The 12,521-nt window shown below is 37.2% G+C and overlaps 2 protein-coding genes across 5 annotated transcripts in view; both read right to left on the bottom strand.

Moving 5' to 3' along the window:
• st18 (ST18 C2H2C-type zinc finger transcription factor) overlaps positions 1-3,447 on the bottom strand; it is a 101,588-nt gene extending 98,141 nt beyond the window's left edge. The window contains exon 1 of the mRNA XM_064347043.1: positions 3,290-3,447. The gene's annotated coding sequence lies outside the window, so the exon portion shown is untranslated. The remainder of the gene's footprint in view (positions 1-3,289) is intronic.
• A 4,662-nt stretch (positions 3,448-8,109) lies between these two features.
• Positions 8,110-12,521, bottom strand: part of rb1cc1 (RB1-inducible coiled-coil 1) — a 35,762-nt gene continuing 31,350 nt past the window's right edge. For all 4 annotated transcript variants that reach the window (XM_064347036.1, XM_064347037.1, XM_064347039.1 and 1 more), the window contains exons 23-24: positions 10,659-10,729; positions 8,110-9,074 (exon numbers count right to left, since the gene is read on the bottom strand). In XM_064347036.1, coding sequence (XP_064203106.1) covers positions 8,997-9,074; positions 10,659-10,729 — 149 coding nt within the window. In that variant the 3' untranslated portion in view covers positions 8,110-8,996. The remainder of the gene's footprint in view (positions 9,075-10,658; positions 10,730-12,521) is intronic.

The following is a 12,521-nucleotide window of genomic DNA, read 5'->3' as shown; positions in this document are numbered from 1 at the left end:
CTATGAAACATGATGAAGATAGTGTTATGGCTTAAATACGTATGCCTGCCACTGGAACTGAACACTTAGTTTCATTGATGGTGTGACTACTGATGACAACAGCAGGATGAATTCTGAAGTGTACAGAAACATCTGTTGAGATCCAAATGCTTCAAAACTCATTGGATGGCGCTTTAGCTTGCAGCAGGACAATGAACCCAAAAAACTGCAAAAGCCACCAAGAATTTTGTCAGGGCCAAAAAGACTAATGTTCTTGACTGGCCAAGTCAATCACCTGTCCTGAATCTGACTGAACATGCAATTTACTAGCTGAAGACATGACTGAAAGCAAAATGCCTCAGAAACAAATAGGAAGATGGCTGAAGCCTGAAGATGGCTGCAGTACAGGCCTGGCAGAGCATCACCAGGGAAGCTACCTAGCATTTAGTGAAGTCTATGGGTCGCAGAATTCAGGTAGTCATTGATGTAAATACCCTCAAATTAAAATCTAATTAAAATGAAAGTCTGTACTTCAACTTCATTTGGATTGTTTTATTTCAAATAAAATGTGTTGGAGTACAGAGCCACATACATACAAATATCTACATATAGTGAGCTCCATAATGTTTGGGACAAAGAAGTATTTTTTCTTGATTTGGCTCTGTACTCCACAATTTTAGATATGTAATCAAGAAAAGTCTTTGTCCCAAACATTATGGATCTCACTGTATATATAATCCTGGTGAACCCAGCAGGATTTTTCATAACTTTGAAAGTGATGTCAGAATATACGATTTTGCATCCTTTTTATATTGATCATAATCCACACTACTTTACTACTAATTATTACACTCTTTTTCTGTCTATAACTCTAACACTTACTAATTTACTCAGGTTGTTGCACCCACATATATTGCTCCAAGATATATATATATATATATATATATATATTTACTGTACAGTATATATTATATATGTGTCTTTGACTGATGAAAACTTATCACTGACAGATGAGTATGTTATCGTGTGGCATGTTCAAAAAGTGAAATGCATAGCTTCATATAATGAGTGTTACCGCTAGGCTTCAGGAGGACCTGTCATCCAAAAGAATGTGTCATACCATGTGTAAATATTTCGATAGTCACTCATAAAATTGGGCATGTGCTCCAACTCCGTCTTGATAAAGCATGTACTTACCACATATTTCTGGAATTATCCTTTGAAATATACAGAAGGATATATGCTGTCATCCATCAAGTTAATATTTTGGAAAGGTTCTATTCGCTAAAGTGCCAACACACAGAAATATTTTCAGCTTGCTTCATCCATCAGACCCAACTGAAAGAAATAAAGCCCAGATGGTGATATAGCGCATTATGCTAATATACCCAGGACATTGTACTAAGTTAAGCAAACAACTTGTTAGCTCTAGCAAAATTATCTTAACAAAATTGGTGTCTGTACGACTCACAAGTAATCTATTAGTGTGTGTTTTCTTGGTGTTGACATTACATCACCTGTGATGTAATGTCATAACTATGGAATACCCACCACCACACCCCAAACCAAACACTAAAGTGGACGAAAACAAAAACAGAAAATTACACAAGAGAAGGTTTTTCATATTAGTTACAGTTATTCTCTTTCATCATGAAGATACAGGCTCTCCATATTCAGTCAGGGAAAACTGCATGCTGCTGAATGCTGTAGCCTGGGACTTTGTTAGTTTAGGCTGGTTTTCTCCCACTGGTATGGTGGACTTAGGCTGTCCAGAGTTATCACTGCATTGGAGCCCCTGTGCTGCTACTCGCCAGGCCCCTACAGGTCACCAGCTGTCCTCTCCTCTGATCGGTGCTGGCTCTCCTGTAGTCCATTGTGTGGCACGAAGAGCGGTAAACAGCCATTGGCTTGCAGGCAAATGTGTCAGAGGAGTGCATTTGCCTCAGCTGCCGCCCTGCCTGGGCGTGGGTGGCGTAGCAGTGACACGAGAGCATAGAACAATTGGCGATCGCAAATGGGTGAATAAGAAGGGGGAAAAAATGATGAATGTTGGTCATGCACGGGGCATGGGGCACATGAGGAGAAGCCAAGTGCCTAAAATCTTCAACTGCGCCAACAGATTCACACAGGCGTGCTTCTGCAATGTCTCAAGGAACTGATGCTGATCGGGAAATAAAGCTCAGCCTTACTGCAGCTTTTTTCCTTTCCTCTCATATTGTGGTTTCCACAGAACAGGACGATTTTTGGCATCTTTCATACAAAAAGAAAACTATTTGACATGACTGGTTATGCTTTAATGGATGTACTTCAAGTGAAGGTACATGGATGCACTTGTGCTCTCTGGCTTTCCAAACATATTCCCTGGTTGCAACATTTAATCCTTTAAAGTTTAAGATCACAAAAGTTTAAGATCACAATGTGATTTGAATGTTCTTTACCTAACATTGTAATGCTGATGTAACAATCACTACTGGTAATTGAAAGCAATGGAGTTCTCCAACACTAACTTAAAATTTTGAAAATCATTCCAAAAAACCTACCCTTTTAAGGGTTAATAAAGACAGTCCTTGGTAAGATCTGGAGTGGGAGTATGCAGTCTCCTCCATTTACAATCTGTGTTAGATGTTAGTCTCAGTAATCCTGATGGGGGAAGTGAGCCTTCTTGAACTCCATAATGGGTGGAGCATGTGTGTGCTTTGGATTGTTGACTGATATGAACCAATCAAAAGGCTCTGCTATCCATAGAATGGCACTGTGATTTATTCAAATTGATGAACCATACAACTACCAAACATTTTGGATTACATGAGCTTTCCCATTACTTCACTGCTCATATGATTTCATGTAGCCTACCATCAGTAGGAACAGAACTACTACCAATACATTTCCCAAATAGACTACAAGGAAACTAACCAGTGGCTATGAGACAACAAACCCAGTTAGAACTTGGACAGGTATTTTCAGTGTCATTGATAGTTCATTTAACTCCTTAACTTTAACTACGTAACTTTACGTGGATCGTTATTTGTATCATTTTGGAACAGTTAATCGTCACATTAAAATAAATTTACAACTGAAAACCAAACCTTTGTGCGCTTTCAAACTTTCACTTCAATACAATAGGATATGGCTATTTATCTCTATCCTGTCCTCATGTCGCGTAAGTAGGCTGCACGAGTATGCCGCTGAAACGTTTCAAACGGGCCAAATTCAATCACATTCGTATTCGTTTATCAGGCAATTTACAGCGTACTTCACTTATGCTACTTAATCTCCAGTACTCACGTCATGGAAGTTGAAAATATCCTACCTCAAGCAGGCACTCGTCGTGCGAAATAACCCATTCTCCCTTTTCTAAAGTGATGGACGAACCTGAATGCGTGAGCTCGTAAAAGCAGTTGATGAAGCAAAAGTTGACAGCGAGCAATCAAGTAACCACAGAACTTTTGGAGCACGTGACCTCAACTCTACCCTTGCTATCATTTGCTTCCCCATTTTCAGTGCGCCCGGGGAAATAAGTGTTAGCTACACACACGAAACTTGTGCACCTAGTTTATATGCCCTAACGCGTAAATACGGCTGCCCACAACATATTGTGAGTCATGGATGGATGGAATAAAATATTATGAGTCATGTCATGGAAAAAGATGTCAGTTTCCAAACATGAAGAACATATGATATGCAAATCGAAATCAACGACATTAAACGTTGAACAAAAGACGCAATGTAATAGGCCTATTTACAGCAGGTGTAACTAAGCGGCCACAAAATAATCGCTTGTTTGTGTGTGTGTGGGGGGGTGCTGTTTTTTTAATTATGCTTTTTCTTGACTTTTGAAATTAGTAAAACGATTATTTTTTTAAAAAAACTTTATAGATAGATAACACACACACATATATATATATATATATATATATATATATATATATATATATATATATATATATATATATATGTCGTGTATTAAAAAATCTGAAAATCTGCATTCCACAGGAATTTGCATCGAACATATTTGCATTGCTTATACGACAGTATTTGCATGCAGGCAAGCTGTTGTCTTCAGATATGAGCGGGCAAGAATTACTAATAGCTACTGATAGACCTAAGTGTCTGTGGAGCTTAGTTTTTAAGTACATGATAGTACCAAAACACAATGACAACGTTTTGGAAATGTTTTGATACAAACTGGAACGTTCTCGTTACATTAACAGATTTATGAAAGTTTATCATTGGAACTTTAAAATTTAAACTTTCCGGTCTTTTTTTCATATTAAGAAAGAGATAGCCTATAGCCTACTAGGTGTGCGTGTGTATTCCTAAATATTCTAAGAAGAAATCCTGAAGTACCGCTTTTATGAAGCAAATTATGAAGAAAATTAATTTATTTAAAAAAAATCGAATCTATCTAGATTCCCCTAAAGTTTGTTTTTGGACTGTTGTTATTGTACTATGGCTATTCAGGTGAATTACGTGAGTTTTACTAAAAATCGGCAGTTTAATTTTTTTGGTCAGTGCCTTCCTTGCGGGTCTGCTTTGCCACTGATACAATGATTGTTCGATATAATGACTTATTATGGATGGTGATAGCGCCCCCTGGAGCTTTGATCGGTCTCCCTCAACTCCTTCATCTGAAGGACACCATGCGGGAAACGTACGACTTTTAGCTGCTTATACGATATTATTCATCATCATTATTATACAGCTTTATACAAAATTGTCTGGTTTAGTTGTTGAAAGATCAGACTTTGTTAGGAGGCCAACAAGTTTATCTCCCTTTGACCGGGAAATCATTTTATACATTTAGGAGACATACCGAGATTTGTAAATATCAATGTAAATTGACTTGCATCCGAGAGTACATTTAATAGTACATCAAATAGTATAGGATACAGGATGAGCCTTAGCCGGCATTGCACTTTTAAACCACTAGAGATAAGATTTTTATAACTTCGTCAGCCTCATATGCCCAGCATATTAAAATGGGATAATCAGTTGCTGATATATGAAACCAGCATAAAACAACAAAAACAGGGCCAGGATGCATCCCGTTCCCTGATGAGAGGAACACAGTGGGGGGCTGTAAACATTAGCACAGAGAGCCTGTCCATTGCACATGGTTGGTTGTCGTCGACAACCTCAGTAGCAAGTGTTGTGTTGCACATTTCATCGCTCAAGCCCGTCCTGCGAAACAGAGATTGGACAAACTGCACCATCAATTTTCCGAAAACGCGGCCCAAATGTGACAACAGACGTATGCTAAATGGAGGAAATAAAGCAAAACATTGTTGAAACACCCTTAGCCCCACATGTTAGCGGCGGCTCGGCGAAGAGCTGCCATGCTCCCCGCTGTGAACTGGGAAAGTGATGTTGGTGCAGTTCCTCTTACACAAGGGCAATGCCGTTCTCCGGGCCCGACTGAAGCCTTTTCATAGTCTGTTTCTATTGCGACGTGCCAACATTGCAGCACTTGCTGGTGCCCCATAAAAAAAATCATCAACTCTGATGAAATAAGATGTCTTGAAGAAAATTCTTACGGCTTCCCCATTTAAAACATGCTGAATACAGAATTTGAAGGTATAGTTATATACAAATGGAGGTATTCAGTTCAATCTTTTAACCCCTTTAAATATCAATAATAATTACATTTTTGTTATTATATTAAGAGATCAGATAATGTGACACTCATAAAAACCATATTATTTGAAAGAGATGTAAAGTAAATGTGCAATTTTCTTCTGAAACTGTACAGTATATATAAAAAATTTCCAGAGTACAATTCCTCAGTAATTGGTTAATTATTGTGGCATTTATGGTGGCCCATAATGTTTGCATGTAAATTAATTTCTAATTTCTACACTGGTGTGTACAATTCAATTCAAGTCATTTATTTTTTTTTTTACACTTCTAACTCCAGCTACTTCTGAGTGCTAAATGAATTCTAAATTTCTATTTATAAAATTTTAAATATTTAAAAGATGGCTGTCATCACTGATAAGATAAATGCATAACAAGCTTTCTTTTAATTCTTAAACACATTTATCGATCAAATACTGAACATACATTCATTGACCCAAAAATAGAACTTTGAATTTGAGTTAGAATTTTGAATTAGAATTTTAAAAACAATTAAGATATTTCAATGAAATATTATTAGCCAAAGTATAAGTACTCATGTTACTCAAGATTTTTCTGATTTAATTTTCACTTACATGTCATAATAATTAAGAGTAAAATGTTGGGGAAACATTTTTTTTATTAGGGTGATTATATAAAACATACACAGATAGTGTTTATTATTGTGCATATGTATGCATCTACTATACATAGATAAATATGTTTGTGCATGTGTACAGATATCCTGACATTAATGCCATTGGATATAAACCACACATATACACACATGCATGCAAACACACACACACACACGCACAAGACATAAGACAAAACAGAACATAAGATCAAAACAGCCCCACAGGCATGAAAGTTCAAGGAGACGCAGGAAAAAAGTTCAACCCTGGGAGTGGATTTACATTCCAAATAGTAACTCTGCACACCTTCTTTGGCACCGGTGTTTAAGTTTAGTTTTACTTACACAAAACTACAACTGCCATGCAAAGCATGGCAGTAGGAAACGAAGAGAAGGGGAGGTGAGACTCACGGAAAGGGAACTTATGTAAATTATTAAGTTCTTCAGGACAAAAGGCCCATTCATAGGTATTAAACTGAGGACAGCAAACGTTAAACCGAGTGTTTTTTATTTTTTATTTTTTTATTTTTGGTTGGAGAGATGTTGTGTCTACTCAGCTATACAAATACAAGCATTTTTAATAGGCAAAAATGTCATGTAATGTAAAAAGTGTAGTAAATTATTTGCTTAGCAGTCAACAAAGTCTGTCATAACTTGCATAAATTATAATAATTGCATTTGTATACATTAATCCATTTAAAGTGAAGGATGATATGCCTAATTCCTTTTAGTGTTTCTGTACACAAGAGATAACTAACAACCCAAGGCCTTGAATCAGCTGAACTGTAAGTATGAGTCCAGCACCCTAAACGTCCCATGCCCTAACTGCTGTGTTAGTTTGTCTAAGAGTCAGTACTTTTATATTTTTCAAGGTTGGAAATCAGACAATCGTAATTCATTTCTTAAATTGAACACATTTAAATCCCCCCCTTTAAAGCCAACCCCTGTTCAGAAGAAAACCTGAGGAAAGAAAATGTAATGCTTTGATTTTTCAGGGGGTGGGATCTTTGTTACCATTCTTCAAATGTGGATTGTCAAAAGGCACTTACCATATTCCATCACTGGAAACTTCCTGTTAATTTGGGAGAGCACAGATTAGCATGCAGCAAGCCTTAAAAATGACTTCACTACATACAAGTTGCTCAGTCCTAGGCTACGATGGCACTTCCCATTACAAGACTGACAGCACAGTTTGTTTCCCATTCCCATGCAATTGCAGTTATAGAAGTAAATATTTCCAGTTTTTTTAACACTTAAAACTGTGGACTAAACAGTGCCTTTGGTACTAGCTGCAGTATATTGTGTGATGCTCACCTAGTTCTGCTGAAATATAAAGAATTATGAAGTGTCCAGAAATTCTATTAAAACTCCCCACTATATACACTCGTCCTTTTAGAGAGTGTAAAATTACCAAACCATCTCTCTGCTTCAAGCAAATAGGAGTTTGAAGTCATTTTGATATGACAATTTTTTTGTCCCCAAAACAATCATGAGTATGGTATCATTTCCCTCATTTGGATCCCATTTGGTGAAATTAAGAGTTAACTTAATATTGCTACTCTTAACTGTGCTCCCATTCCCTAATAATTGAACAGAGTGTTACAATGTGTTATTTTGCAGACACCACAACTGGCCATGCTGATGAATGTAATCAAAACTAGATGCATCCAGCACTTTGCGTTCATACCTAAAGTGACATAATGTATTTTGTCATCTCCCAAAAATAAAATATAAAAAAGAATTAAAATACCTCAGTACATAAGAAGTCTCAATATTTCTGTAAACGAATCAATGGTGACTATAAATAAGCATGTACACAGGTATTACCAATAATTGGGAAAAAATGTGGCGTATTAACACTGACTGAAGAAGCACACAAACTATTTCCCAGGGATCAAACCTTTATTGTTTCAAAACTCTAAATTCCTTTACAATACAGTCATTTATTGTTACTTGTATGACTTGATGGATAATGTACAATGCCATATTTAATCCAATAATGAAACACAAGATCACAAATATGAAATATTTCTCTCTAAGAATGAGCGTTCTATGATAGTGGGAAGTTATGCACCGTTTCAATGTTAAAAGCAGCGCAAATTCTTCCCTGTTTGAATCCATGACAGCATTGTTTTTTTTTTTTGTTTCTTCCAAAAGTGCATTTTAAGGATTGCAGTGATGACTGTTATATTTCTCTCAGTCTCATAATGTACATTTCAATATTATCCTTTCAGAGAGCTTTCTTACTGTGTTGTGTGTAACAAACAGCATTTTACCTACAGGTCCAACTACAACATTTATCTGAAGTAAATTAAAGAAAAAATATTTCAATATGCATGCCATGAACATTCCTCCATAAACATTTATAATAAATGTATATTTGCAGAACATTACTGGGAAATTATGTTGATAATGATATTTTCCACAAAAGGACAAATGTCCATAATAATGAGAACTAATATATAACATCCAAAGACTTATGTTTAATTTACAGACAATATAACGGCTTTATGCCAATATGTATAGGGCATGCCCTTACAAAGAAAAGAAATTATTTGGTCCACGATTATAAATCTTCTGGGTAAAAAACAAAAAATAAAAACAAAACTAAAGTGTTCTTGCAACTGTCAAACCATATCATGATAATGATTTTTTTTCCTTTTTCTAATGCAATGTTGATAAGAGAATTTATGAATAACACGAGATGTTTTTGTTTTATTTTTAAAAACATATGCAACACAAACAGGTTTTAGCTCATAATGTAACGATATTATACTTTTTTGTTCCAGGGAACAGCCTTCACTCTGTAGAATTTGGTACCCAGAGGAACTTTAAATCTGTTTTGAGCCTGAGGAGGAAGATGTAAAGAGGAATATATTGATTAGAGCAATACGCATCAAACAACCTAGAAACAGGAGTGCAAATTATTTACCATAATCATAATACTCTTTGTAAGATCCCCACTGTTAGAACACTGTTCAAACCTACCAACTGAATCATAATGGATTCATTATTCATCAATGACTATCAGAGTTGAAGCTATAACGTGCTACGACTTGTCTGTAACTTTTCATGTTTCAACATTAATAGAAATCAATAAATTACACGCTTCTATAAAATATGTTTAAAATGTTGTCATGATATTGGGAATTTGTTGAATAATGCAAAACAGAGGTTCCACAGCTTATGTCCTAAACATGGCATATATAAATGCCTCAGCTGCTTTGCTACTTGGAAGTAAATGAGATGACTGTTCCTGTAATGCTCTCTTAAGAGGCAAAATCTCTTTCCCCGGTGAAAAAAAAAATATACAGGATCTGTAATTTGGTTTGTGAATAGAAATGCGAGTCAGTCTCACTGTATCAAACAAACTGCTCCTGGATCAAATGACACAAACAGGTCAAAAAACCTCAAGAGCTTCATATCCACACACCTGCACATCACCAAATTAAAAATACAATAAACTAGCCTAACCCAATTCAATATTGGAACTAAAGTTTGAATTGCGATTCAATACTGTATGGATGATATATTTTCATGTCAAATAAAAATTGTGATTAACACATTAGTTCTCATATCCCAAATAACAAGACCAGGTCAAAACCTAGTATATGGCTGGACCTAACAGTCCTAACACATCCGGCTGACCAACGGTGTAACTTCATAACTCGGCCGACCAATGGTGTAACTCCATCACTCAGTCACACACATCCGCGTTTATATGGCTGGCCCCACTGTTGCGGTGCAGCCAAAAATAAACACATCAATTATGCATGCATTATTCAGGACACCAATTGAGATCTAACATTGTTGCTGTCGAGGTACAATGTACATAGTCTAATTAATGCCATTACTTGACTGTGCTTAAGTAATTTGATCAATATATTTATGATACTGATGTCTGCTGAGAGGTTTATTTTAAACAATGCAAATGCACACAATCTGCTAGCTTAAATTAGGTTTAATTTAAATAAGGCAAAAACGCAGTTAGACCGCCATCTCTCCTTAAGTCACTATCTGGAGCTGCAATTTGAATTCCATTATGAGCTAACAGTACGACTGTGGTCCTTAGGCAGCCAAGTATGAAATGACTTGAATTGATGTAATTGGATGTAACTGGTTAACAATAATACAAATGGGGATACTATAATTTAAATCAATTCTACTGCTTCAGCAATAAATGAGACATGTAAGAGATGTGTAGTGAAGATGTGTGTTGCTTTTGCAGTGGATAAAAAACACAACCGAAATACAGTATATATTTTACAAAAAAAACTGCATAAGCTATATGAAAACATATTTTGTATCCATGTTGCATCACCTCCTGATTAAGATAAGATTCTTACATGCTGGCTAAAACCATGTTACTTCCAATCAACGAGCTGCAATTCCCTAATGAAAAACAAAAGGGCAAGTTACTTCAGTTCATTACCTTTTTTGCCTGGCAATATTCCTTCTCCATCACTTTTCCAAGAACCCACGGTCGCCTTGCGGCCCCAGATGCTATTTAAAATAAAAAAAAATAAAAATCTCAATACAGGACATGCAGCCATGATTTCTAGGGCACCGTGTGTCATTCAGCTAGTCCCAAAAGTAAGCAAGCCTGTTCCTGAAATTCTAGAGATGGTCATGGCGCTTGCTGCATCGAAACCTCTAACTCCATAAATGAATCATTTATTAGGCTCAATGACGTGACCACAGGTGACCATGTGCTGGAGGTACTGAGCGTTTCGCCATTCCGGCTCTGAATATTCGGGCTCGGCCTCTTAACAATCCACCAACTCCTGCAATCAGGTTCGGATGGAATCAAAATCACAAACATCACTGTAACTCCAGGACCAGGGTTGCCTACCCCTGAACTAGACAGATATTCCTCAAGACCCCAGAAAACCCACATTGCCCTTGACATATTTGCAGAAAGCAATCACATCTTTAGAGTGCTGGGAGTTCCCCACTGGCCTCGCTGATCTGTCTTTTGATCCATTCAAATACATTCAAATATATTCAAATTTGAAATCAAAGAATGATCGATGTAAGCCGAGGTATGAAAGAAAAAGTGACACTGTGATGACCATTTTTGAAACCGCGGGGGTGATTGATGGCAAGATTTATTCCTTCCACGGTCGCGAAAGCCGGTGGGCCACTGGTCGAACCGCCTGACCGATTTTGAATAACGCAGGGCTCAAACGAAAAGGATTCAAATGGCTACTTGTACGCCCCCTCCCAGTACAAAGCAGGCAGGGAGAACACTGCCTTTCAAATCCTCATTTGAATGATGAGGTTTAAAGATACTCCCTCCCCCTGGACAGCGTCATACAAAATCGCTCTCTGATTATCCCCACTCAAAGCCGGACCGCAGAATGCCAGTGGATGCACCTATTAAGTGAAGATTATTGTTACGTTGATTTCCAAGCCCGAAACACTAATTGGGAGTTTTGGTCCCTTTCTTCACAACATTTCCTTCCTGTCCTAATGAAAGCCCCTTTATAGATATCTATACCTTTCTAGTCTTTCGGCTTTCACATTTTTTTGTAGTTTTTTATTGAGACTTCTTCAGACGTATTTGGGGAATACATGAAAGGGAGATGCAGGCTTACTAAAGTCACTTCATTTCTTTGGTCTTAGCCTTTTCTGCAGAGCGTTTGATTTTATGATAAAAGGACTGGTTTAAAATTTTGGGACCTCACAATAATTCCTAAATAAACTAAGATCCTGGGCTCTGTTACCTCAGATCAGAGTTTAGGTTCCTCTGAAGGAGCTTATTCTCTAGTGATTTAGCCATTTCCAAGCGCTGCATCATCCTCTGTTAAACCAGGAGTTTAGAGTAGCCTTCTCCAAAATGCAAGCGACTGGTGGCTGCTTGTTTTCGCTCCACAGTCGGCCGGGCGAACTACGCCGACATTACCGCGCGGCTGGCGTACGTGGACTGTAGACGGCCAGTCAACCGGAGGAGTTTTTGGGCAGAGGCAGGGGAGACGCTCCCTTCCAATGGTGGCCTCCTCCTTACAGAGCTACTAAACAGACAGCACTGGGCCCATTTTCAAGTCCAGTGCTCCGGACGGAACAACCCACAATCAAATGTAGAATTGACCACGCTGTACACCATGCGCAATGTGTAAACTCAATTTAAAATAGAGCTGCGCTCAAACTATATTTTGGAACTATATTTCTATGTTTTAATACAATTCTTGACTGAAGCACGTCTCTTTTTAAAAAAGATAACATTATTAAGTGAGCAGTAACAAATTTGTTAATGATAATAAACATGTTTGGCATATAGTAAATGGACAATAGC

Source organism: Anguilla rostrata, chromosome 8 (genome assembly GCF_018555375.3).
Source record: "Anguilla rostrata isolate EN2019 chromosome 8, ASM1855537v3, whole genome shotgun sequence".
Taxonomy (NCBI): domain Eukaryota; kingdom Metazoa; phylum Chordata; class Actinopteri; order Anguilliformes; family Anguillidae; genus Anguilla; species Anguilla rostrata.
This window is presented reverse-complemented; position numbering and strand designations above follow the sequence as displayed.